Raw genomic sequence first — 27,084 nt, forward strand, 5'->3', positions numbered from 1 at the left:
TTTTAAGTTTATTTATCAGTTTTAGTATTCAAGTTCTAACTCGAACTCAACTAAGCTCATACGCAATCAAGCTTGAGCTAAGTTTAAGATTATTTGTATTTATTAAGGGTATATAATTTATTAAAATATAAATATTACAAATATATATTAAAAATGTAAATAACTTTTAAGAGTTAAAAAGTGTGGGCCGCTTTAAATTGATGTTTATTTTCAATGTACTGTGTTTAATTTTTTTTCTTTTATGTTATAATATTATTACAGTATTAATAATTATTAATATTATGAATATTGTATTAAATGGTTCACTCAATTGATTTAAATTCAATGGTTGAATCACTTTTAAAAATTAATTAAAATTTGTAAAAATAAATAATTTTAAAATTAAAATAAAGAATTTGTTTTGGGTTTTTCATCGGTTTAAAAAACTATATCTACTTTTTCCTTATAAGTTGATTTTTTATTTTTAATTCAATCGATTTATTATATCAATTTTATAATATTATTGTAAATTCACTGAGAAAATCACTATAAATAATCTCTTAAATCTTTATATTATATTGAATTTTGGATTGTATTTTAGCTTTTCTACTAAAAAAATAAATTGGTCATTTTATTAAAAGTTTCATCTAGTTTTAGTGTTAAAAACTTACCCTTGTAAATCAACATGAGGTAAAAAGCGTATGTCACATATTATTGTCTGATTATTTTATTAACAATGGTAATTTTTAACAGTACAAATGGAAAAAAAAATTTAATAGAAATGATCAATTTACTCTTCATACAAGGACTAATTTGCCTATTTTCTAAGTAGAGGGGAAAAATGTAATCTGACCCTTAGTACAATACTTGCATAATACTTATACTCTTAGAAATTCAACGAGTCAAAGTAAACAATAAATCAAAAATTAGCACGAGTTATTATACTTGTACTAGTATTTGGATTTCAAGACTCGCCCAAACAATCTCTAAAATTGGACTTGTCATCATTAGATTATTAAACGTATTGTCTTTGTTCTAAAAAAACCCTAACCCAGTAATAAGGAGATATAATATTAAGGTTTTCACTTTTGTATCGATGTCAACTCTGAGTTCCTCAAACTTCTTCCTTTCCATAAAACCCTAAAATCAATGGTGAAAAGAGCACTAATTGAGTCCGTACAATGCTTCAACCGCAAGACAACAACGGTAGTATAACCTGTTGTAAGAGAGGCCGTGGTCTTATCAAAATCAACGGTTGTCCCATCAAGCTTGTCAAACCAGAGATTCTTCGTTCAAGGCCATCAAATTGATCCTCCTCCTTGATCGTCACCGTTTCGTCGACGTCGACATGAGGATTCGAATTAAAAGCAAAGGTTACAGTTCACAGATCTATGCTTTCTATCAGAAGTATGTTGACGAGCAAAGCAAGAAGGAGATTAATGATATATTGGTTAGGTGCAATAAGACTTTGTTGGTGGTTGGTTTGAGAAGGTGTGAGTCCAGGAAATTTGGCAAAAGAGGTGTTAGTGTCATGGGGCTAAAACTTTAGTATTGTAGATCACGCAACCTTAGACAAAAACTAAACAAATCAAGCATTTAAGTGATTACAAATGAGGGGAAATACCTTTATTTACAGTTGAGCTCACCCAAATTCAACAGTACAATTTAAATTATATTGACGGTCGAGATTAAGCCTAACTACAAGGTTGAGAATCCTAAGGGATTTAAACACTTTACAAGATCCTTTAAGATTACAAATATTCACCCATGGTAACTCTAGTTTTATTGGAGTGCTTCACTAGGCTATCAAAACTTCAAGTAGATGGACTTCTCCATATCTTTCACGAATTGGGTCAGTTCAAGTGGATTAAATAAGTCTCATTTGATCATTGCCTTCATTGGGCAATTTTGTGTGCTTTAATCACGGGCTTTAAACCGCGACCTATGATACTAGGGCAAGGTTCCAAAAGAGTTACTGTTGAACAAATTTGACTATTCATTTACAAAACTGGATATTGTTATTGCATGTTTTAGTTGTGCTTTGATGCTTATTCATGGTTTTTTAGTATAATATTATTTAGAAAGGTAAATTACATGGTCACCCAAATTCTCATTCTGGGCACCAAAAATTATAAATTTGCTAATTAGACACTATTGTTAACAATCGGTTTTATTTTAGTCACACAACTTTAATAAGTTTTTTATTTTTATTTTGGTCACCCTATTAATTCAATGATATTGTACACTCATTATAGTCACCCAACTTCAATAAATTTTCATTATTTTCGGTCTTTTACTTTTAACGAAAAGTGGTCAAAATAAAAATTTATTAAAGGTGAGTGACTAAAATGAAAATAGTTGTTAACTTCAGTGCCCAATTTGCAATTTTTTTTATTTTCAATGCAAAAAATTATGAAATTAGGTGATCAATTAGAATGGTTTTTAGTTACTTGTAAGTAAATTGGTTTAATTAATGATGGTTTGCGATATGTACATTTAGTAGAATTGATACAAATAATGTTAATATATCGCATTAAATGGCTTGTTGGTACTCAGTCAATTCTGACTCAATTTGATTAACTCGAATTAATAAATTTTATCATAAAATGTCAATAATCTAGATTCAAAAATTACTTGGACATTAAATGATCCAATTTCAAAATGAATGAGACCCGAAATAACTTTGAATCCAAAATGGTGACTTGCCTCATTCATAAAATAAAAATAGCCCTAAGTTAAAATAATTTTAAATTTTTAAAATTTGGATTGATTTGATTGGTTTCTTTTAATATGGTACCGAGGAAAATACAGGGACTAATCAAAGAATTAGACCCGATATTTATTTTTAATTATTATGTATTAGTCTTTAATTTTACTTAGACACCAATAAGGTACACCTAAATGTGCTATTTATGAAAATGATACTCATTTTGTTAAAAATAGCTTCTGATCTAAATCGTAAGACATTACCTGGTTTAGAATGTAACATAATTTGATAATGGTAGATGGGCATTGCTTTGCTTTTATAAATACCAAATTAAATTTACACCATATTTGAAATTGCACAAAAAAAAATTTATGAAATTTTGAAGTACTTATAAGTTTGTCAATCTTGGGTGGTAGAAGCGGCTGTGGCGGCGGTAGTGGTGGTGGTGGTTCATTTGACACGGCGGCAAAGGGTGATTCCATCACCAACAGGGAGCATGCAAATCTCAATCCTGGGGTCAACAGCAAGAGCCTTGTTGAGTTCCAAAACGAAGTCTCTGTAGTACCTAACGTACTTCCTAAGTGGAGCATCGGGCGGTGCCACCACCGACCCATTCCACAGTGTGTTGTCGTAGCCAATCAAACCACCAACCTTCACCAACTCTATCAGCCTCTTGTGGTAGTTGAGGTAGTTGTCTTTATCAGCATCCACAAAGATGAAATCATACGACCCATGATTCTTTTCCTGCACCAAAATTTTCGATTTCAATCCTCAAAAAAATTCTCATTGAGGAATAAAAACAAACAGGGGGAGTGCGTTGCTTTGAAAAAAAAAAAAAGCTTACATCTTCCACCAATTTATCAAGAACAGGCATGGCAGGGCCTTCTTTGAATTCAATTTTGTGTGCAACGCCAGCTTTTTGGATTACAGGCAATCCTAACTCGTAGTTTTCTCTGTTGATATCCATGGCCAAGATCTGCAAGTTCAATTTCCTTAGTCATTTAATGATATATATTGTTGTATGTTTTCATTGCGATCAGAGATCTCTTTAAATCAATCATTATGTATAAAAATCTCGCTCAATTAATTTTAAAATTTCTCATCAAAGTGTTACATAACTACGGACAACATTTATCTTACGGATTTCTGAGTTGTATAAGTCACCTTTATGGCCCAAATAAGTACCTAAAATTACTCATAGCCTCTCCCCAATCTTTAAGGATAATGCACATCAATGTACTTGAATTCATGCCTTCCTCCACTAGCAATAATTCCGATGCAAATCAAGCTAAGAATCAACTGACAATATATATGATAATAATCTATAACTTTTTTATACAATGACTAGAACTACTTATCCCTCCCCAACTCTTAAATATGAGGATAATGCACTTTAATGCACTTGAATTCATATCTCCTTCCACTAGCAATAATACTGATGCAAATCGAGCTAAGAATCAATCGGCAATATATATGATAATAATCTATAACTTTTTTATACAATGACTAGAAGTACTCGTACTCTCTCTTCAACCCCTTAAATGGGAAAATGATAATGCACTTTAATACACTTGAATTCATATCCCCCACTAATAATAATAATAATAATAATAATAATATTAATACCGATACAAAGAGTGAACCACAATATATATAAAACACCGTTAATCATTTTACCTTTCCATCATCGGGTAAAGCGAGGGCGGTGGCTAACAAAGAATAACCAGTATAAACCCCAATTTCCATGGTATTCTTCGCATTGATCAGCTTAAGAAGCATGTTCAAGAATTGACCTTCATCAGCTGATGTAGTCATAAGGTTCCATGGATGCTTAGCGGTCAACTCTCTGAGCTCTTTCATGGGTTCAGGCTCCCTTGGATATACACTAGTCTCCAATATATACTGTAAAAAAAAACATCAATAAAATCAAAAGCCCATTTCGAAACATCGATTAAAAACTAAAATTTTCAACAAATTCAAACAGGTTTTATTAAAGATGTGCTTCAATGGTTCATACCTGGTAAAGAGCATCGCTTTGCAAAAGGCTCTTATGGCCGACTTCTTGGTGCCTACCAGCTGCAGATTGTTGCTCTTGGGTGGTGTTGGTTGCCATTGCTAATGATCAGCAAAATTGGGGATTTTATTTTTTGCTCTGATTTTCACCTGTTTTTTGTGGAACTTTGAATTGGTCTGCCAATGGTGAGAACTTGAGTTGAAAGATGATGAAATGGGGAATGGGGTTTATATGGAAGTTGAATATACCGGTTGGACCGACGGTTTTGTGATGAACCGCACGCCAACCCGGTCGGGGGTTGGTGAAGTCCTAAAATTGCATGAATATGGATGACTTGGTGATGAGGTCAAAATCCATTATTTATTGTGTCACTTTTCTCTTTCTTCCTTTTTTTTATTACTTTATTTTATCATTACTTTATAAAATTTTTAAAATAATAATCTATTTATTTTAATTTATCATAAATTTATTTTTATTTTTTTTGATTGAGTTTTAGCTCGATTAATATAGATATTGTTACTAATGCAGGAGGACGTGGGTTCAAGTATGATTAAAACGTATTATCCTTCTATTCATGAGTTGAGAAGTAATTATGAATACTTTTAGCTACTCTGATGCTTACTACATACAAATTGTTAATTTTTTTTTTAATTTCCTACACATAACTCATAATTTTTTATATATAAATTTCATGGTTGTATTATAAAAATATATCACTAATTCATTTGATTAAAATTTTATACTTTACCCCCGATTAAATCTGAAAATTCAAATATGATAAATATGCATAATAAAACTTAAACGTGAGTGCTCAAAAACCCTAAATCTCAATATTTACCAACAATATCGAGAGTTTTATCAGATTATAAATTAAATAAAACCCCATACCTAGATTTTGGTCAATATGATTGGGGCTAGGAAGGTGGTGGTGATGGGATTCACCAACTTTGTAATTATTTTCTTTTATATTTTAGTCCTTATATTTTTAGAATTAGTAAAGAGAACTTATATGTTGAAAAAACCGAACAAAATAATCATTTTGTAATAATTGAAAAAAATATTAATTTTATAGTGTTAATTTAATATATAATAAATATGATATTTTTAAGTGACGTGGTATATTCACCCGACCTATCATAACTTCAAAAACTTGAATTTCATTCACTAGTTTAATGCAATGGTTTATGTTTTTTAAGCCGCAATGGGTCAGTGAGCATTATAGACTAATGCCATGTCATTTGATTAAGTTCACCTCCTAAAATTAATCATTCTTTTCTTTGAGTATTACAAAAATAGTTATTTTATTCATTTGTTCAACATACAAGGACCTACGAATAGATAGGGGCTTTACTCTCAACCCAAAAAGGTGAAATTGTAATTTGGTCCCTTCAAATATAACAATTATGCATTATAAAACTTAAACGTGAATACTCAAAGACCTTAAATCTCAATATTTACTAACAATATCGAGAATTTTATTAGATTATAAATTAAATAAAACCCCATACCTAGAATTTGGTGAATATAATTTGGGGCTAGGATGGTGGTGATGGGATCCACCAAATTTGTCATTAGTTTCTTCTATAAGTTAGGCAAATGGAGAGTTGGTATTTATGCCAAATAGAAGAAACTGGAAATAAATAAATAAATAAATATGGAAGTTGGTAAACTTAGAGGTTGGTGAATGGGGGAATCATTGGGGAAAAAAAAAAATCTATTTTGGTGTAGGATAGGGAAAAGTTGGGTAAAAGTATTGTGATAGTCCTTGTACTATTGTATAAATCACATTTTAGTCTTTATATTTTTAGAATTGTAAAATGATATTTTGTAAGATTTGAAAAAAAAAAACTATTAATTTTGTGGTGTTAATTTAATATATAATATGATATTTTTAAGCGATGTGGTATATTCACCCAGCCCACCGTAGCTATAAAAACTTGAATTTCATTCACTAGTTTAATGCGGGTTTTTTACATCAATAATATAAAATAAATACTAAAGTAGGATAATAGGATCAATATTAGCGAAATTAGACAAATATAACAGCAAAAAACTGGTGTCGTCTGACCAATCGACGGCACCGTTTTCCTCTTTGAAAAAAATTAATTCTTTTGGGTGCAGCCTTACCAATCGGCAACACTTGTATTTAAAACTTAAAATACGATTTTTTTTAATAGTATAAGCATAAAAAAATATAAAAAATTTGATGCTGTCGATGTGTCAGACTACACTTTATTATTTTTAATAAAATATTTTTTTAAGCTGAAAAAAACTGAAATATTAAAAAAATAAAGGAAAGAAAGTAGCTACTTTCATGGTTTGTTTCCATATTATACGGTGAATAATAACCGTTGATGCGATTTTCAACGAAAATTATATGGGCAGTCAAACAAATCTATGGTCAATAATAAATACGTGTAAATAAAGCAATAGATCCACGGCAACTGTGTTTTGATGAGGCTAAAGTTTTATATTTATTTAAATTTTGTGCATTAATTTTCACAAAAAAAAAAATTGTACATTAATAATTTAGTATATTAGTCCTTCCTTTTTCACACCTGTCCAATCTTTTTCTATTTCCTTTTCACCCATCTTCAGTTCGGGTTCTGATACCCGAAAAATTTTAATATATTAGTGTTTCTTTTCAACTTTAAAAAAATTATTAAAAATAATAGAGTGTCACCTGACACATCGGCAATACAATAAAAAATATTTTTTTCTTTTATACGTATATTGATAAAAAAATTGTAGTTTGAATTTTAAATACAAGTGTCGCTGATTGGTCAGGCTATACCTAAAAAAAATATTTTTTTTAAAGAGGAAAGCGGTGCCGCCAATTAGTTAAGCGACATCAGTTATTTTCTGTTGTCTTTACCTAGTTTCGTGAATATTAATCCCTTATCCTATTCTGGTATTTATTTATTTATTTTATATTATTAAGGTAAAAAACCAATTTAATGCAATGGTTTATGTTTTTTAAGCCGCAATGGGTCAAGTGAGCATGGCCAGATAATTAAAAATTTCATGTCATATTTTAAATCAATGCCACGTCATTTGATTAAGTTCACCTCCTAAAATTAATTGTTCTTTTCTTCGAGTATTATAAAAATGGTTATTTTATTCATTTGCTTGACATACAATGGTCCATGAGCGGGTAGGGGCTTTGCTCTCGACTCCAAAAAGATAAAATTATAATTTGATTGCTTCAATAATCATGAAACTGTAAGTTAATATATTGATAAAATTACAAATTAGTCCTTTAAAAATTATAATTCAATTTTATCCTTAAGTTTTTGGCAAAAACCTATACAATAAAAAGTTTGTACTAAATAGAGATTTTAATTACAATTCAAAGTTGTTAGTTTTAGGGGTTTTTTAATTGCAAATGGTCAAAATTTTTTATTATTTATCCAACTAAATAAGTTATTTATGGAAATATTTTTTTAAAAATACATTGATATTTATGGGTGTCGAGTTTAGTATAAAATTTTAACTATTGAATCTTTTTAGGATTGAGGAGGGGACAAAGAAAAAAATTTCAACCGATAAATTTGACATTAGACCTTGACTCTCACTAGTGTCGAGATTCATTTCAATATTTTGATTAATTTCTAATTTTAATTTCAAATTTGACTCGAATGGATGTTTAGTTTTCTTCAATACTTTAATTTCAAAATAAATAAAAAATTATTAATTTTGTAAAAGAAAAATATGAAATTTAGAATAATTAGATCTTTTAATCATGAAATTATATAAATTAGTATCTAGTCCATGTTTCACATTAGATTAATTATTTATTTGGATTAAACTATAGAGTAAAAATTTAAAAGTTAAAATATGCTCTAAGTCCTTATACACTTTTTGTGTTTGGAATTTAGTCCCTACTTTTATTTTTAAGAATATAGTCCTTTTACTTTTAGATTTAAAATTGAGGTTTAGTTGTTACTGATGTTAAAATTATTTTATTAAATTATTTGGTGTGATATTTTGAGATTAAAATACTATATTCTCTTGATAGTCACATAATAATAAAAATAATGTTAAAAATATTAATTAGATTTTTCTTAAAATCACTCATTCGAACTTGTTATGATAAAATAATTTTTTTTCTATTGAAATAGTGCTCTTAATAAAATTAACGTCAACATTTTGATTGAAATGGTTAACAATATTACCTAAGCTTAATGATATTATAAGCTATTGAACTTTAAAAAATCAATTTAGCCCTTCCGAATTTTATGTACTCAATCGAGCCATTGAACTAATAAAGCAAGCAAAGTAGGCCATTTGATTGATGTTGACCATTTAATATATGCCATGTCAGCATCGAATGCTGATGTGGAAGTGTCATTTCAGCACAAAATTTAAATAAATAAGTACACAATGAATATAAACAAACTGTTGCACATGTTCATTTGAATCTGGACACCTATGTATCTAGATACATTAAGGAATTATAAAAAATAAAAATATTTAAAAAAACTAGAAATTAATTAAAATCATAAAATTTCATGAAATTTATAAACAAAATTATTATTTTTATATTTCAAATTAGAAAATGGATATCAACAACTTATATCAAAAATCAAGATTAACAAATTTTTTGTTATATTTTTACCTCATTTTCATTTGCACAAGTTATATTACTTAAATAATTTAATCAAAATAAGGAAATTATTTTTATGGGTTTTAATTAATTTCTAATAATTTTATGATTTTTTCTAATTTTTTGGTTTTTAATAAATTATTTTTATAAATTTTATAAAAAATTTATAAATTCTTTATGTTTTTTAATAATTCTAGAATAAATTTAAATAAATGTGTGTCCATATTTATTGTGTACTTATTTTAAAAATAATTTATCTTTTACTTTTTATTGATCTAACATTGTCATGTTAGCAATCGGCACTGACGTGGCATCTGTTAATAACCACGTTAGTGTTGTCTTTAAATATGATCAACATCAGTCAAATGGCCTATTTAGTTAGTTTTGTTTGTTTAATGGCTTAATTGGACGTAAAAAATTCGAAAGTGCTTATTGATTTAAAAAAAAAAACTCGAGGACTTATTTTACTAATAAACTTGTTAATTATTTAGACTAACTAATGACATTATAAAAGTTGATGGATCAAATTATGTCAAAATTATATCTCAAGTTTCAACATAGCCTAGGGGCCAAAATTAAAATTTGACCATTTTTTATAATATAATAAGGACTATATAAACCTAAAAAAAAAAGGAAGCCACATGTCAGTCTTTAAAACTATTACTTTATATAACTGCATAATATTTTAACTATTTAGACTAAATAATAACATTATAAAAATTTAATTACCAAATTATATTTAAATTAAAGAATAAAGATTAAATTTTAAAATTAAGCATATTAAAAGTACTAAAATTAAAATTTAATCATTTATCTAATATTAATATTAATATATACGTGTATATATAGAGAGCTTCTTGATGGGTGTGCCACTTGTCAACAAAAGGGTGGTCCTTTCAACCTCCCCCTTTTTTATAAGTATATAAATAATAATAAATTGTTTTTTTAGTCAAACAAAACTGAATGCCGCGTTTGGTGAGAGAGTCCAATTTTTTTGCTTTGAGTCAAAGCTTTTGTGCTAACAAACATTGGTTTTTAAATTAAATCGAAGATGGAATCGGTCAAATTATTAATTTGTTGATCTAATCAGTTTAATTGAAAAACTATTAAAATTTTAAAAAATATTGGTTTGATTGTTTATTCAACCGATTTTTTAACCGGATCAATAGGTTCATATCAATTATTGATTTAATAAGTTTAAAAACACCTTTTGGACATTGGTAACCCAATCGATTCAACAAGCAAATTAGACCGGTTCAAATAACATTGCTAACAACCCCGTTTTTCTTTTGCCTCGATTTGTCTCATTTCCTCTATTACTCTTTTTCTATCAAAATAAAAGCACACTTGGTAAGGTACATTGTATTCTTAAAAGGAATACTCAAGTTCGAATATTGAAAATGATATTGTTAGAACGGGTAATCATGAACTTGAATATAGACTGTAAAACGAACATAAAAGATATTTGTGTATATGTATTATTACTTAAATATACGTGTGTATATATATCTTTTTATATTATTTTGTGGCTTGGAGATAAGGTAGGGGTTGTCGGCTTTGATGATATTTGGATTGGTGTTTGAGTATGATATCGTAATTTTATAAAGTAAATTATATTACGTTGAGTGTGTTTTTATCTTTTTATATGTAAAAAATATGAAAAAAAAAATGTTGAGATATTTTAGTTTTGGCGGAACTACAAAATGCATCCTCGATGTTTTAGGTTTTTTTATTTTAACTCTTAACATTTTTTTATTGTAACCTCACCCACAATGTTGCAAAAAATTTCAAATAAAATCAAAATTGACAGAAATCATCAGTTAACTAACGACCAACCATACTATTCTATGCAGCATGACACATCATTGATGATGTGTTATTTTTTTTTTTTGAAAAAATACCAATTGAAGTGGAAGGTTTTTTCAAACACGGAGATGGATCAACTATTCAATCAAATGATATTGAGCATGTTTTCTATGTCTTTTCGAGAGGTAAATGGGTTATTTCTTTGTAAAATTGTGCTTAATTTCATACGTGGCAATTCCACCAAGATCTCTTTGTTAGTTGGGGGAAGAATCCACATGAATCGAATTTTTAAAAAAACATATCCAGAGAGAGAATTGAATTTGGTTAGACAATGTATGGTTAGTAAACATGGATCAATTTTTTAGCCAGGTACAAAATATAACCTCAAATATTTAATATGATTCCACAAAATCTAATTTTATTTAAGTAAACAGAGATTGTTTCGATTTTATTAGTAATAAGATTTCGGAAAAATAATTTATTTTCTAAAAAGAATTTTTTTTTCCTTCTCTTCTCTCAAATACGATTGCCACCGTTCAGGCCACCGCGCCGGAAATAGCTTAGTCCAAAAATCATACACTTTCAAATCCTTAACGAACTCCATCCAAAGCCAATGAACAACAATAAACGTCAATAGTCAATAACCAATCAAACAATTTTTTTTTTAAAAAAGGAAAGACCCTGTTTTGAAGACCTTTTTTCGATCAAGGTCTGATTCATGGAGATCTCGTCACTTTCTTGACGATTCGGATGTTGAAGCTCAAGTCCATGATGCGGTAGATAACATATTGGAAACCCGCTGCCATCCGACGATAGAGCTACGAGATCGAAAAGAGAATAGTTCGGGTTTAAAGGTTAAATTTTGAACTAATTGTGCTGAATTCTCAAAGATCGAAACCGTTGAAATTCGCGAGAGGAAGAAAATAGAGTAATTAGTGGTACCCGATCAGAGTTTAAACGCCGGAGATGATGGCTCTCAACTGTGTTTATGGCGATGCTGAGGTTTCGAAAAAAAAAAAAAGAAACATAAGGGGAGAGAGAGAAGGAAGACGCCAGAACAGATTAAGGACACCGACAGTGTGAACGGATCAGGGACTGCTACAACAGCGTGGCTTGAAGGAAGGTGGCTAGGGTTTTTGTGTTGAAGAAAAAGAAAGAAGAACAAAAGAAAATAAAATAGAAGGAAAGAAACTATAAAGGGCAATAAAGAAAAAAGAAAATGGGTTTTTTAATCCTTTAATGCATTTAAAAAAATTATTAAAATATTAAAATAAAGTTTCTATTTTTTAAAAAGATTATAAAAATATCACATTAATGGTGATGCGTCATGCCATGTGAGCAAAAAATGTTTATCCTTATTTAACTAAAAGTTTCCGTTAATTTTGGTTTTATTTGAAAGTTCTGAAATGTTACGAGTGAAATTGCAACAACAAAAAAATGTTAAGGGCTTAAGTGAAAAACCCTGAATCATTGAGGGTGGATTTTACCATAATTTAGTTTTCCTTAAAGTTTTTTTATTTATTTAAAAGGGTTTTTTTTTTTATATTTGCATACTCATGTTCAAATATTTGGAATAACATAGGTTATAGATAGTGTTTTTAGAATAAAATTGAATACATCGTGATTTGATTGATACGTTAGCCTAGAATAAGGTAAAAGATTGGTTGGCTCACAAATTGGTACGAACTGATTTGAATCAAACTAAAAATTAGTTGAACCGACAATTAAACCAAATTAATAGAATTTTATAATTTTTAATAATTTATTGAATTTGATACAAACAAATCAAGAATACCATTTATCCAATTTCAAAAAAAATATATTTATAAATATTAAGATTCAAACTCGAAGCTCGCTAAATACCACCAATTTAAAACATCTACATAGATTAATTGAGCTAAAAGAAAGGGTTCAAATTATCCTATGTTACTTGGACTCTTCATTTTTTTTATTGTAAGTCATCGGTATCTTACCGCGCAAGTAACTATATCTTTCCAATATGCAGTTTATAATCAACCATTCCATATGTGGAAAAAAACAACAAAGATTTTGCTTTCAATTGAATCAAAAATGGCAGAATGAGAATAATATATTACATTGTTCTTTGGTTAATCTATGGATGATTCTGAAAAATAGCCATGAAGGAAAAGAATGTATAGTCCATATTGAATTTATTTTGTTTCGAATGAGTGAAAGAATATGTATTTTACCTATTTCAAAAATCGTCCAATGAATTTCGAATCGATCCGAACCCGATCATGTTTTCAAAGCTACAAGTTGTACTCAACTTGAAACATGAGCTTCTCTAGCTTGTTTTCATCGAACCCCGAATTGTCCAAATCCGGTAATATTTCACAAATCGACTGATCTAAACACAAGCTTGTTCCGCCAATGCATCTCGAATTGCAGAAGCCTCAATGCTATCTTCCTCATAGTGCTGCTGGTGATGGAAGGTTTGAGTATGCCCCAAGTAATCTCCCATGGTTTCACACAATGCAGAATCATCTTCCCTCATGAGCAACACATTATGCAAAATCGAACAAGCCCCGATAACGGCGACCGCAGCCTTCAACTCTTCGTGTATCGGTCGGTTCAAAATCCCCCAATTCTTCAAACTAGCAATGGTTTTCAACGCCGATGAACGCATTACACTAAGCGCCGCGTTGAACCTCGCTCGGCTCGAACCCGGAAAACCGTCATGGAACGGCACCATTAACCATGGAAGCAAAGGGTAATCACCATCACCAACAAAATATTGATTCACAGCTTCTCCATTGATGATCAAAGGGCTTGAGTTTAATAACCTGCCTTCTTCAATATCTTTATACAAAGTTGAACATTCAAGTACTTTAAAATCTCTTTTGTTCCCTTTAAAACCTGCAATTATGCTTAAGATTTTTGATGATGAATCCACCACTATTTGAGCTGCAATACTATCAATGCCGCCATTGTTATCGTTCACAATGCTGAATCTCGTGCAATCCATGGCACCGCAACAATTCGGTAACCCGGTGAGTCTTTCGAACGAGGAGGAGACTGAGTTGAGCTCGTCGGGAGTCGGAAACGCGACCCAGAATCGGAAATTAGTGCAGAGGACTCGACACAGATGTTTGGTACAGAAACGAGTCACTGACTCGGGAACCCCAAATCGTTGAGCGATTTCGGGGTAACTCGAACCGGTGGCTAACCTAAACAAACCAATCCCTAGACGTAACTCGGCGGATAGATTCAACGGGGAACCAACCGGGTCCCGGCACTCCAACAACGGTTCAAGCAACCCGGCGAGCCATTCAAAGGTGGAGGATTTCATCCTGAAGAAGGGTTTGAATGAGTCAGGATCCCGAGTCAACCCGAGTCTGACTCGGTCGAGTTGGGGGTCGGTTTGTTCACCGGCGGGCTCGGAATCGGATTCTGAACAATGGGTTCTCTTCCGTTTCCGGGAAACCGAAACGAACGAAAGGGAAGCTGCGATTTGTTGCGATGAGAGCAAATAATTAAGAACGCCGGCAAAGGTGTTGGTGCCATCGGAGAAATGAGTGTCGGCGGTTTTGTTGGAATCAAAGAGAAGGATGATCAATAAAAGGAGTTGAGAGACAAGGGAAGAGAGTAAAGCTGACAATTTTCGAGGATCCATATGTTGTTTCTTGTCGGGGAATGAGGGAATTTTTTCGGTAGTCTTGGGAATCGAGGTTTTTTTGTGTGTCAGAGACTGTTGGGTGAGTCAGAGAAGAGGACCAAATAATTCGACACACCTGGCTCAGACACTAACTCAGTACTTTCAGATTGACTCTGCTTTTGTTTCACTTTGAAGTTTGCACCCTTTTGACTTTGTGTTCTTTTGGGTTGGGTTTAAATCATTTACACGGTCCAATGGGCTTTTTTATTACCATTCTTCCAAATTAATGGATCCGAGTTTATTCGTTCAAATTCGAAGGTTGGTTCAATATCGATAAAGACATGGACAAAAAATAGTAAAGTTAAAATATGAGTTTTTTTAAAATCATAGATCAAATAAGAAGGTTAACTAATAAAATGTGTTAAGTTTTAATTATTCATAAAAATACATCGAATGTTTATAATTGGAGAGAGAAATTATTATGTCAAATTGTGAGTTCATTGAGGTCGCAACTTGTGTCATTTTGTTTGAAAAAAAAGGTTGCAAATGAAAGGTATCGTTCTCTCATGAAATTATCGCGTCAAGTGGTAGTTTCATGAAACAATAACACTTGGCATCTTCAATATATATATATAAAGCAAAATTTAATCTCACCATGTTAGACGATGGGATTATTGTTAACGCGATAATTTTAGATTGAGCATCGATACATTAAGAACATGCAGCGATATTTTACCCTTCAAAAAATGGTTGTGTCTACTAATCTCCCAATGTATTGATACTTTAAGGTATTAATACTTTAATGGTGGTATCAATACCTAACGGTTAACCCCTCTAGAAAGGTGTGGATACCAACATTAAGAGGTATTGATACTTAATAATCAAGAATCGATACTTAACCACTCAAATGTTTTAAAAATGTTTTAAACTCTTTAAAATAACTAAGAATCAATAAGAGATGGAGCACGCATAAAAAAATCCAATTTCGATTTGATTTTGATGAACCAATAATAAATTTAACGACAAAGAAAAAATTATCACTTTTTTTTTTTCCTTTTTGCAAACCAAATAGATTTTAGAATATGAATACTGATATTGTGGTAAAAAGGGTCATCTTGGGTATGTCCAAACAAAGCTTACTTCCAAGAAAAGTCTTCAAGTGAGTTTTAGTTTATCTGTCCATCTTTTTTTAGAATTATTTTAGATGAATCACCTTATACAAAAGAGATTCACGAAAGTGTATAGATAGTTTTCTAATAGAGTTAGACATACCATTATTGCTTTTAGAATTGTGAGGGGTTTTGGGCGATGAGATTATCCCGTGTAAAAACAAACTACATGGAGACTGAGAGAGATAAAAGTCAAATTCAAGGCCCATATTTAGTGAGAGATGACACATATAAGGTAAACTGTGAGAGTCGTGCTAAAAATGAAGAAAATAATGAAATGAAACAAGCGAGCTACATTGATAATTATTTTGGAGAATTAATTGAGAGTCCAATTTTATACAAGACTCTATTGGGCGACATCCTTTAGAAGTCTATTTAACCTCCTATTGCTTATTTTTTAAGCCTAATTTTTAAAGTTTTATCTTTATTTAATAGGTTAAATATTTACGTTTTAATTAAAGATTTAGTTATACAAGACTTATAAAATCGAATATTTAATCAGTTTTAAGAATTTTTAATTACTTATTTATTTATTAAATAGAGTTCGACTATAGATTAAATTGTTAGTGTTGAATTTTGTACTTTTAGGAGTTTATATTTCTTTAAAACTTTATCCTATCAATGGACATATCCATGGGTAGGGCCGAGTTCGGATCGGGCCTTAATAATATTATAGGCCCATTTGATAGGCCTAGGCTTGACCTAAAAAATAGGCTTAAATTTTTTTCCAAACCCGGCTCGGATTATAGATGCTAAACCCTGGCTTGGCCTCTATTAATTTTTTATATAAAAAATTTGAAAAATATAATACACCAACAACACTAAAAACATTAAAATAAATATTTTCCAACAAATTAAAAATAAATTTAAAAAGTCTTTATACTTAAATAGCACTAAGATAGGTGCAACTTAAAAATCAAATGCCTCTAAAATAGTAGTAAAATTAATAATAAAACAATAGTTATACAATATTCAAATCATAACAACAAAATAGTAGCAATATAATAGTAAAATGACAATAAAACAGTGGGAAAATAGTTACAAAACAACAGTGTTTTTATTATTATTACAAATTCAAGCCGGGCCAAAAAACCTTATCCAAGGCCCAACCCATTTCTAAATGGGTTTTTTTTGCCTAAGCTCATTTTTCAAGCTTATATTTTTGCCCAAGCCCTCTCACTTTTCAGGCAGGCCTTCGGGCCGGATCGGGTGGCCTAGTCGATATATAGGTCTAGCCTATGAGTTACCTCTATAAAGGAGGTCTAGTCAGTTGTATATTGAAAATTTCTTTTTATTTTGCGTGAAACAAATTTTCTTTGAAAGTTTTGTGATTATTCTCTTATTTATTTTTGGGCTTCGTTACTTTTAAGTCTTTGAAATAGTTGTACGTTTTTAAACTTCAAACCTAATTATCGGCATTTCTAAGCATCTTTTTAAGGGTTTCGTAAGAAAATCATTTGATTATTGATGTTTTTAATCACGAGTTCATTAAAGGTTACATAAGACACAATTTTATTTATAATATAATTATTAATATTTATATTTGATTATTTTATATCTAGAAAATAAAATATATGTTTATTTTGTTTATTCATTATTCACGAATATGTTTATTTAACTTAAACAAATGAATAAGAGCACACATTATTTTAAATAAATGAAGACAAATATTAATTTAAAATGCTTAACCAACACAAATCGAACATGAACAAGTTAAAAATAAATAGGCAAATATGACCAAATGTTCGTTTGTTCAAACTTGGTTCTTTTACTGCCCTCAGGGGCAACGCTAGAAAATTTCACCATTTTAATAGTTTATTTCTTCATAATTTTTTAAGGATTAAATCAATTTTTTTTTATCATTTTTAAGGAGGGTCAAAGTGCAATTTTACCTTTACTAATTTAAAATTTTAAAAAGTTTAAAGGACCTAATTAGAAAAATTTTCATTTTAAGAGGGCCACGACCCTGTTAGCTCCCCTAGCTACACCCTCGATTGCTGTACCCCAAAAAAGTTACCAATAATAACGTGACACATGTGTAATTTATGGGTAAAATAATATGAAAATGACCAAAATGTGACAAACAAAAAGTTAGATACCGATATGAAAAAACATGTATAGTTTAGAGGCCAAAACATAACTTAAAGACAATTAGAATATATGACTTTATTATACTATTAGTGCAAAAATATTGGATTATTTCCATCTTGGTCCTTATCGTTGACAGATATAAAGCCTATATAAATATTTTGTTTAATGCAAATTGAAAGTTATTTATATTCATTCACTCTTTCCACGTGATATTTTAATAGATTATGATTTAGTTTGAAAAATTAATTGATTAATGCAATTATTGTTGATGATAATGTTGTGGCTTAGCAATCCCTCACTAGCATATCACCCACATCACCCTAAATCTAAAAATTAAAGTTGATTGAGTATTGACTTGATTGGCATATGTATTGTTGACTATACAAGAATATGTGAGTTTGAATGGGCTGAAATGCATTATCTTCTTATTTATGAGTTGAGGATGAGCTATGAATAGTTTTAAGTAATGTATCAAAAAGAACTGATATGATCAGAACCATTGTTAAAGAGCTATGTGACCTAAATCCCATCAATTGTTAAAAAAAAAATATAGTGGCAAAATAAGGGGATTAGTGGGGATGAAAGCCCGCAGTACGAATCATGCCGCATAAGTAGAATCCGTTTAAAACTACACTTCTTTTATTTGTCATTGGTTAGAATAATGTTTTCCAATCTTTAAATAAATGTAGTTGAAACTCTTTTTGTATCAATTTTTTCGTTTTTCAACATTAATGAATTTTTTCTCCTCTTCTCGTTGTTTTTTTCTCGAAAGTGTTTCAACATTAGTGAATCGAATCCCTCAATTTGATAACTTTCTTAATTTGGTCCCTAAATTTCTTTTGTATGTTACTCTCAAAACTTGACAACTTTTCTCAATTTGGTTCTTAAACTTTAATTGCGTTCAAAATTACGAAAAAAATTATTAAAAAATTTTCAAAATGCCACCTCATCATAAGTCAACAAAATTCAAGTTTAAGGACTAAGTTGGGAAAAAACACCAAGTTTTAGGACTAATGTGAACAAAAAATGTTTAAGTACCAATTTGAAAAACGTTACTAAGTTCAGGGACTAAATGTTGTTTTAAACCTAAAAAAATTTGCAGCTAATTAGTATTACTTTCCTATTCTGATAATCACCTTATTTGTTAATCAGAAGAAAAAAAAAAACCCTAAACACATAGCAAAATAAATAACTAGAAAATAGAGCAAAAATAAAAAATAAAAATCGAAGAAACATCTCTGATTCTTTTCTCTACAATTGTTTCTCTTAATACCCTTTTAGTCTCAAAGACCCAATTTTTAATCGCCTTGTGTTTCATCGTCTGAGATTTGTTTTTCAGGTATTTCTCTTAATCTATGCGTTTTTTTTATTAGGTATTTTTGCTTTAACGATAAAAAATAGTTTGCTTTTAAGATCGTTTAATTCCACGCCTTATTGATTTCTTAATTTTTTGCTTATTTTATGGGTTTTTTTTAAAGGTCGAGATTGAACCATGTTGGATTTTTTGCTACAGTTTTAATTGGGTGTTTATCTTCAAGCTTTTATGATTTTATTTTTTTTAGATACAAAATTTTGGTAAATTATTTGGGTTATTGGGTATTGGCATTCTTCAACTGAATCATCTGATGCTAAATTTGGTATTTCTTTTTTAACTAAATTTAAAAAAAAAAAAGATTGGGTTTTCTTGTTTTGCTGCATTTTTTTCAAAAAAAAAAAAAATCAAAGCTTTAATAGTACAAGAAGCGGTTTACATGATTTCTAAAAGGCCATATCTTGGGTTGTTTGCATTTAGTTTTATGGTTTTGCCAATGTGATGAAGTGCTTATATATGTGTTTGTGTGTGTATGTTTCCTTGATGTAGATTCTGCTTCTGCAAATTACATTTGTTTTGTAATTTGTGGCTTAAACAGGTGACATTATAAATCCGGGTTTTGGTTCGATCTACTGGTATTGGCTAGAAGCATTTCCAGCAAAATCTTGAATGTTCTTCACCAAAAGATTTTGAACTTTTCCCTGTTTGTGAGCTGAAGCTAAGTGTTAAATAATGAGCACATTTTATATGGTAATACTTTAATTTAATCGTTTTTCTATCTGATATTACTTCTGCTGTGTTCATTCTTTGTTTCTGCTTGTTATGAATGATAATGCATGGAAATGTTGGAAAATTTATGGTTGACTTGTAGGCTTGTAGCACTGGTTTTGTTTTTTCATTTTGGTTTATGCCATGAGTTTAATTGCTTGATTATGCACTTCATTTGAATGAATTGTTATAAAGCTATGTGATATTGTTCATGAATTGAATGGTTGCAAATGTAGTTACTTTTAACGCCAAAATATAAAGCTAAGCTTGCACCTTACACTCGGCTATCAAAATTTGCATTCTTTATACAGTAATGAGTTCGAGTTTGAGTTAGCATCCTGTGTGTAACCGATATTGCATGAGAGTGAATGAGGACTATTCCTATTCAGAACAAAGGAACAGCCGCAAGTATCTTAAATCTCTAGAGAGTAGGATCTGAAAAGTTAAAATAATATTAGTTTCTTGTTCAACTGATTTGAGTCATTTCAATATATTCATAAACCAGCTTATAAGGAGAGGGATAGGGTGTATGAGCAGAAAGATGTAAAAATCTTTCACCTTGGAAGATTATATAAGACCGCAGGATGTAATGTAAGAATTAGTTTATTCTTTACCATTTCCTCTTCAGGTAATGCTTGAGATAGACTCATAGGTAATCTCTTGTAAACATTCTCTCTCAGTGTGCTAGGTTCTGTTAATTTTCATGTTATTTTTCTTCCTACTAAATGAACTTCATGTCTTGGATCATCTTCTTTCCTTGTAACCATCAATCTGTCAGTTGATATCAGTTCATATCTTAATCTCTAATTGTGCTGGCATGTTAGAAACTAGAACTGTTGGTAATCTGTTTTCATTAGGATAAGTATTTTAACTTTGCGTTGATGTAGATATCATGGTGCATGCTATGTAACATAAAGTTATTCTTGCCTGCACCTACTGTCAGTGCGGTGGTTGTCTCTTTGGGGTCAAAATGTTTACTGGCTGGGGCTTTTACTTGCTGACATACGCTATATGCGGAATTTAACCGTCAATCTTACATGACCTGAGAAAGCTGAAAAAAATCACGGGTTTTAGCATCTCTGGCATATTTCTGGGTGGAAGATAAAATAGAGCAAAATAAAAATAAAAATCGAAGAAACATCTCTGATTCTTTTCTCTACAATTGTTTCTCTTAATACCCTTTTAGTCTCAAAGACCCAATTTTAATCGCCTTGTGTTTCATCGTCTGAGATTTGTTTTTCAGGTATTTCTCTTAATCTATGCGTTTTTTTATTAGGTATTTTTGCTTTAACGATAAAAATAGTTTGCTTTTAAGATCGTTTAATTCCACGCCTTATTGATTTCTTAATTTTTGCTTATTTTATGGGTTTTTTAAAGGTCGAGATTGAACCATGTTGGATTTTTTGCTACAGTTTTAATTGGGTGTTTATCTTCAAGCTTTTATGATTTTATTTTTTAGATACAAAATTTTGGTAAATTATTTGGGTTATTGGGTATTGGCATTCTTCAACTGAATCATCTGATGCTAAATTTGGTATTTCTTTTTTAACTAAATTTAAAAAAAAAAAAGATTGGGTTTTCTTGTTTTGCTGCATTTTTTTCAAAAAAAAAAAAAATCAAAGCTTTAATAGTACAAGAAGCGGTTTACATGATTTCTAAAAGGCCATATCTTGGGTTGTTTGCATTTAGTTTTATGGTTTTGCCAATGTGATGAAGTGCTTATATATGTGTTTGTGTGTGTATGTTTCCTTGATGTAGATTCTGCTTCTGCAAATTACATTTGTTTTTGTAATTTGTGGCTTAAACAGGTGACATTATAAATCCGGGTTTTGGTTCGATCTACTGGTATTGGCTAGAAGCATTTCCAGCAAAATCTTGAATGTTCTTCACCAAAAGATTTTGAACTTTTCCCTGTTTGTGAGCTGAAGCTAAGTGTTAAATAATGAGCACATTTTATATGGTAATACTTTAATTTAATCGTTTTTCTATCTGATATTACTTCTGCTGTGTTCATTCTTTGTTTCTGCTTGTTATGAATGATAATGCATGGAAATGTTGGAAAATTTATGGTTGACTTGTAGGCTTGTAGCACTGGTTTTGTTTTTTCATTTTGGTTTATGCCATGAGTTTAATTGCTTGATTATGCACTTCATTTGAATGAATTGTTATAAAGCTATGTGATATTGTTCATGAATTGAATGGTTGCAAATGTAGTTACTTTTAACGCCAAAATATAAAGCTAAGCTTGCACCTTACACTCGGCTATCAAAATTTGCATTCTTTATACAGTAATGAGTTCGAGTTTGAGTTAGCATCCTGTGTGTAACCGATATTGCATGAGAGTGAATGAGGGACTATTCCTATTCAGAACAAAGGAACAGCCGCAAGTATCTTAAATCTCTAGAGAGTAGGATCTGAAAAGTTAAAATAATATTAGTTTCTTGTTCAACTGATTTGAGTCATTTCAATATATTCATAAACCAGCTTATAAGGAGAGGGATAGGGTGTATGAGCAGAAAGATGTAAAAATCTTTCACCTTGGAAGATTATATAAGACCGCAGGATGTAATGTAAGAATTAGTTTATTCTTTACCATTTCCTCTTCAGGTAATGCTTGAGATAGACTCATAGGTAATCTCTTGTAAACATTCTCTCTCAGTGTGCTAGGTTCTGTTAATTTTCATGTTATTTTTTCTTCCTACTAAATGAACTTCATGTCTTGGATCATCTTCTTTCCTTGTAACCATCAATCTGTCAGTTGATATCAGTTCATATCTTAATCTCTAATTGTGCTGGCATGTTAGAAACTAGAACTGTTGGTAATCTGTTTTCATTAGGATAAGTATTTTAACTTTGCGTTGATGTAGATATCATGGTGCATGCTATGTAACATAAAGTTATTCTTGCCTGCACCTACTGTCAGTGCGGTGGTTGTCTCTTTGGGGTCAAAATGTTTACTGGCTGGGGCTTTTACTTGCTGACATACGCTATATGCGGAATTTAACCGGTCAATCTTACATGACCTGAGAAAGCTGAAAAAAAATCACGGGTTTTAGCATCTCTGGCATATTTCTGGGTGGAAGATATCGTCTCTTATGCAACGTCAGAGGGGCACCATTAATTCGTTCCCTGAAACTGTTAACGTTGACATGGGGTCTAGTCCTGATAACACTAGTATTGGTCAACCAAATTCTTTGGGTAACATGCTGAATCCTGTGGAAACTCGGTTATCTAATTATACGGTGTCTTCTGGTGGGGCAACGAATGGAAACACATTTACTCCTGATGTTAGGATCTTTAGTGGCTGGAATTCTGGTGAACCGAGCTCTAGATTGAGAACGCAAAACCAGGTGTTTCAGGATGTTCTGAATCACCATCTCGATGATGATGATGGAACAAAAATAGAGCATGGTTGGCCTTCTTCTTATGGTGCTGCTGGGGATGCTCCAAGGTCGGAAGAAAGGCAGATTGAACCACCAAATGTGTTTTTTCCTGGGAGACTGAATAATGGTCGGAGTGGCAATCAGATCAGAAGTGGACCCTTATATTTGCAAGGTTCCAGCTCTACTCATAGCCCACAGAATATGAATCTAACTGAAGGATTTACTAGCCACAGGGGCAATGGAGGGTCAAGTGTTGGAACTGGTATCGGTTCAGTTGGACTAGAAAGAGAGCAGGTATCTAATGCCAGTGTTTTTTCTGGAAATGTTGGTAGTTCATCCGGGAGTGGGGAGGAAAATGATGATGGCTCTGGATCTTCTCTGGGTAGTTGGGGTTTATCCTGCAAGAGGAAGGCCGTTGAAGGTACTTCCGAGCAGTCTTATTCTGCTAGTACTTCTGACAATTCTCAACAAATTGAAAATGTTGCATGGCATACTGTTCCTGCTCGTAATGATGCTTCTAGCCGCTTGAGTTTATCAACTCTCTCACGGAATTTCCTTGATGTTAGCCCCCCTGATCAGCTGAATTCTAGAGTTGGGCTCGGTATGAGAATAGTTAATGATGCATTTCCTTCTTCAGGTACAAGAAGTGCAAATCAAGAAAGCCAACAAGAATTTTTACCATATAGTTTATCGTCAACCGGGGTCGCTGGGTCGTCTAGTTTTGGTTCTCCAACTCACCCTAGAGCTGCCGCATTTGGTGACTCTCTAAACTTAAGATCAGCAGCAGCAATAGCAGGAAATTCTAGTTCCCCCTCAACTCAATCTCATATGAGAACCATTTCTGTTGTGCCAAGAAATGCGCACCCTTTCCCTTGGACTAGCATTTCCAGTTCAAGAACTAGCCACCCATCAGGTTCCATTAATCCTTTAGAGAGAGCTGCTGCATCACGGGAGGAACCAAACATAAGAAATATCCCGAGAAACAATGCAGAGCATCCAATGTTTGTACCAGCAACGCAAGATCCGACAGGATGGAGTTTGGCATCTGAAAATATCAGCACATCTGGAGGCGTTCCGTCTTCTAATCGACCTGCGCCTAGTTCAACCATCCAGTTGCCGTCTCCTTCCTGGATTCCTCCTTGCAACCCGCCAATACAATACCAACAAAGAGTATCAGAAGTTGCACCTTGGTCTTTATTTCCTCCATTTGATTCTGAACCTGGTAGCAGTAGTAGTCGTTTCCCGTCATTATCTTCAGCCCCTTCTTCTTCTTCACGGGAAACAGCACTGTCATCTCGATCTAACAGTCAAGGTAATAATCAAACATACCGAAGGTCAGCTTTCATAGCAGAGAGACAAGGTGATGATGCTCTTGGGAGGCCCCACTCATTGCGAGCTTTGGCTGCTGATATCGAAGGGAGACACCGGCTAATTTCTGAGGTTTGTGTTATGAAGGATTTTTTTTAATTGTTTTCTTATATTTCTAGGCTATCTGAATAGGACTTGCAATTGAACTTATGAAGACATTCCTATAACTTGGTACTCATTTTCTTCTCCATTTGTCAGATTCGTGAAGTCTTGAATGCTATGCGTAGGGGGGAGAACTTACGAATCGAGGTTTGGTTTTTGATTCGTACAATGATTGTTGCCCTGACATTTTCATAGCATATGGTCTAGTTTTGTTTTCTATAGGTCACATGCATGGTGTCACAGTCCATTGTAAGGTATTATCTCCTTTTGGCCCATTGAGCCTCAGTTTTGTCCATAAAAGTGCTTTCCAGGTTGAAGATGGTTTTAACACATAAATCCGAGTCAAACTCTAGTAGATAACCAATGGCTCCTCTCTAGGACCACTACACACATGGCTCGGTATCCTTTTAAGAAAATGTAATAGGATGGATGCTGCACTCTTTTATTCCAACAAAGGAAAAGAAGCAGGTTTCAACTTTGTAAATACCAAATACGTGTCTAAATACTTTCGATACTTTCAGGACCATATGCTGTTCGATCCGTTCATATATCATGGTATGGTTGAAACACATGACAGACATAGAGATATGCGCCTTGATGTTGATAACATGTCATACGAGGTAAAAAAGGTTTGCTGTTTAATGTTCTATCACTTCACGTTGGAGGTTATTCTTCTCACTTTGCAACTGGAACACTAGGAATTGTTGGCATTAGAAGAACGGATTGGAGACGTGAGCACGGGACTGAATGAGGAAACCATTCTGGAGTTGATGAAACAGCGGAAGTATTCATCTACTACAACTGAATCCACACAAGAACCGGAACCATGTTGTATCTGTCAGGTACAATGCTAAACGAGCAATGATAACCATTACCTGTTTAGTTTTCAGTCTTGTTTTTTGAACTTCAACTATGGCAGGAAGAATACGAGGATGGGGACAATACCGGGATCCTCAATTGTGGGCATGACTTCCATACTAACTGCATCAAACAGTGGTTAATGCTAAAAAACCTGTGTCCTATTTGTAAGACAACTGGGTTGCTTAAATGAAGATCAAAGGCTATTGTGAGAGCCAGAACTTCAATTTTCTTCTCATAAAGAGGATGGATTATATCCGATATAAGCCTGCTCTTCTTGATCGTAAACTGTAACTTTCGAGGTGATGAAGCAGCCATCAGTTTTATGAATTGCAGAATTGTGTTTGTAGAATCACTTTGCATAAAACATAACGACAATGATATATACATGCATGAAATAATATTTATGACGTTATGTTTCCCATTGCATACTTTTGAATGGATAAACTTTGATAATTACTTAATATTTTCTACGCCAAACTTACCAAAATCAAACTCAAATTCAAAATCTAAAATTCAATCTTTGAATGGAATTTAGTTGTTGTAAATTTATTTTAAGAATTTAATCTGGAAATTAGTTTATGTAGATTTATTTTAAGAATTTGATCTTTTATTTCTCTAAAATTTAAAATTAATTGTTAATACCGTTAAAATTATTTTATAAATTTTAAATTTGTTATATCCTTATTTTTTAGTTACATTGTTGAGTAATTTTTTATTTTAAAATATCATATAAACTAATTCAAAAATAATTTAATAAGGTTGGGCAAGCGGGGCCTTAGTCCTCTTTAAAATAAAAGAAATTCTGTTTTATCCTCTTAAAAGTTTATGAAATTTTAAGTGAATACATGATGAAATTACAGCATAACTCCAAAAAAGATGCATTTTGATTTGATCCTTCTAAAAACTATAAAGATGTCAATAAAATAGTGAAATTGTATTTTAACTCCTATAAAAATATATAATTTATCTTAGTCCCTGAAAAAGCTTTCAGCTTCGCCCTTGAATTGGACCTAAAATTTAAAATCTGAAAAGCAGATGAACTAGTTTCCTCAAAATAAAAATGTGAGGACTGAATTTTAAATTTGTGAATAATACAGGGACCCATGGCATATTTTAACCCAAAGAACAATGGGGAAAAAGGGGAAACAATGAGAACCCATTTTGTAAGCTAACATTAAGGTAACTTAAAAGTATACAATGCTGAAAATATCACCGTAACTATGGATCAATTATCTCTCAGAGTCGCAACGAGTTCAGCCATAGTTAAAACAGAAAGTCAAAGTGGTTTAGTCTATGCTATTT

The 27,084-nt window shown here is 31.6% G+C and overlaps 3 protein-coding genes, 1 long non-coding RNA gene and 1 pseudogene across 6 annotated transcripts; 2 read left to right on the plus strand and 3 right to left on the minus strand.

Moving 5' to 3' along the window:
* The first annotated feature begins 1,128 nt into the window (after positions 1 to 1,128).
* Positions 1,129 to 1,961, plus strand: LOC108458559 (40S ribosomal protein S16-like; annotated as a pseudogene).
* Positions 1,962 to 2,970: 1,009 nt separating this feature from the next.
* On the minus strand, positions 2,971 to 5,026 carry LOC108457879 (caffeoyl-CoA O-methyltransferase 5). Its single transcript, XM_017757072.2, has 4 exons — positions 4,704 to 5,026; positions 4,364 to 4,588; positions 3,531 to 3,662; positions 2,971 to 3,430 (listed from the first exon to the last, which is right to left on the minus strand). The coding sequence occupies exons 1-4, from the start codon at positions 4,797 to 4,799 to the stop codon at positions 3,137 to 3,139; spliced, it is 747 nt and encodes a 248-aa protein (XP_017612561.1). The 5' UTR covers positions 4,800 to 5,026; the 3' UTR covers positions 2,971 to 3,136.
* Positions 5,027 to 11,491: 6,465 nt separating this feature from the next.
* Positions 11,492 to 12,438, minus strand: LOC128291813 (uncharacterized). Its single transcript, XR_008281738.1, has 2 exons — positions 12,055 to 12,438; positions 11,492 to 11,930 (listed from the first exon to the last, which is right to left on the minus strand). It is a non-coding gene; the product is annotated as an uncharacterized LOC128291813 (long non-coding RNA).
* Positions 12,439 to 13,140: 702 nt separating this feature from the next.
* LOC108459960 (protein ALP1-like) lies at positions 13,141 to 14,927 on the minus strand. The gene has a single exon (XM_017759354.2). It carries the CDS (start codon positions 14,744 to 14,746, stop codon positions 13,481 to 13,483), a length of 1,266 nt encoding a protein of 421 aa, XP_017614843.1. The 5' UTR covers positions 14,747 to 14,927; the 3' UTR covers positions 13,141 to 13,480.
* Positions 14,928 to 19,122: 4,195 nt separating this feature from the next.
* On the plus strand, positions 19,123 to 26,243 carry LOC108460593 (E3 ubiquitin-protein ligase MBR2-like). 3 transcript variants are annotated; one of them, XM_017760140.2, is made up of 7 exons: positions 19,123 to 19,327; positions 21,877 to 22,028; positions 22,936 to 24,891; positions 25,018 to 25,068; positions 25,443 to 25,541; positions 25,620 to 25,763; positions 25,841 to 26,243. In XM_017760140.2, the coding sequence occupies exons 3-7, from the start codon at positions 23,164 to 23,166 to the stop codon at positions 25,970 to 25,972; spliced, it is 2,154 nt and encodes a 717-aa protein (XP_017615629.1). In that variant the 5' UTR covers positions 19,123 to 19,327; positions 21,877 to 22,028; positions 22,936 to 23,163; the 3' UTR covers positions 25,973 to 26,243. The 3 variants fall into 3 exon arrangements, with proteins under 3 accessions (XP_017615629.1, XP_017615630.1, XP_052882530.1); XM_017760141.2 differs by having other exon boundaries at positions 22,992 to 24,891; XM_053026570.1 differs by lacking the exon at positions 19,123 to 19,327 and adding an exon at positions 21,187 to 21,311.
* The last annotated feature ends 841 nt before the right edge of the window (positions 26,244 to 27,084 follow it).

This window comes from Gossypium arboreum, chromosome 4, assembly GCF_025698485.1.
Source record: "Gossypium arboreum isolate Shixiya-1 chromosome 4, ASM2569848v2, whole genome shotgun sequence".
NCBI lineage: Eukaryota > Viridiplantae > Streptophyta > Magnoliopsida > Malvales > Malvaceae > Gossypium > Gossypium arboreum.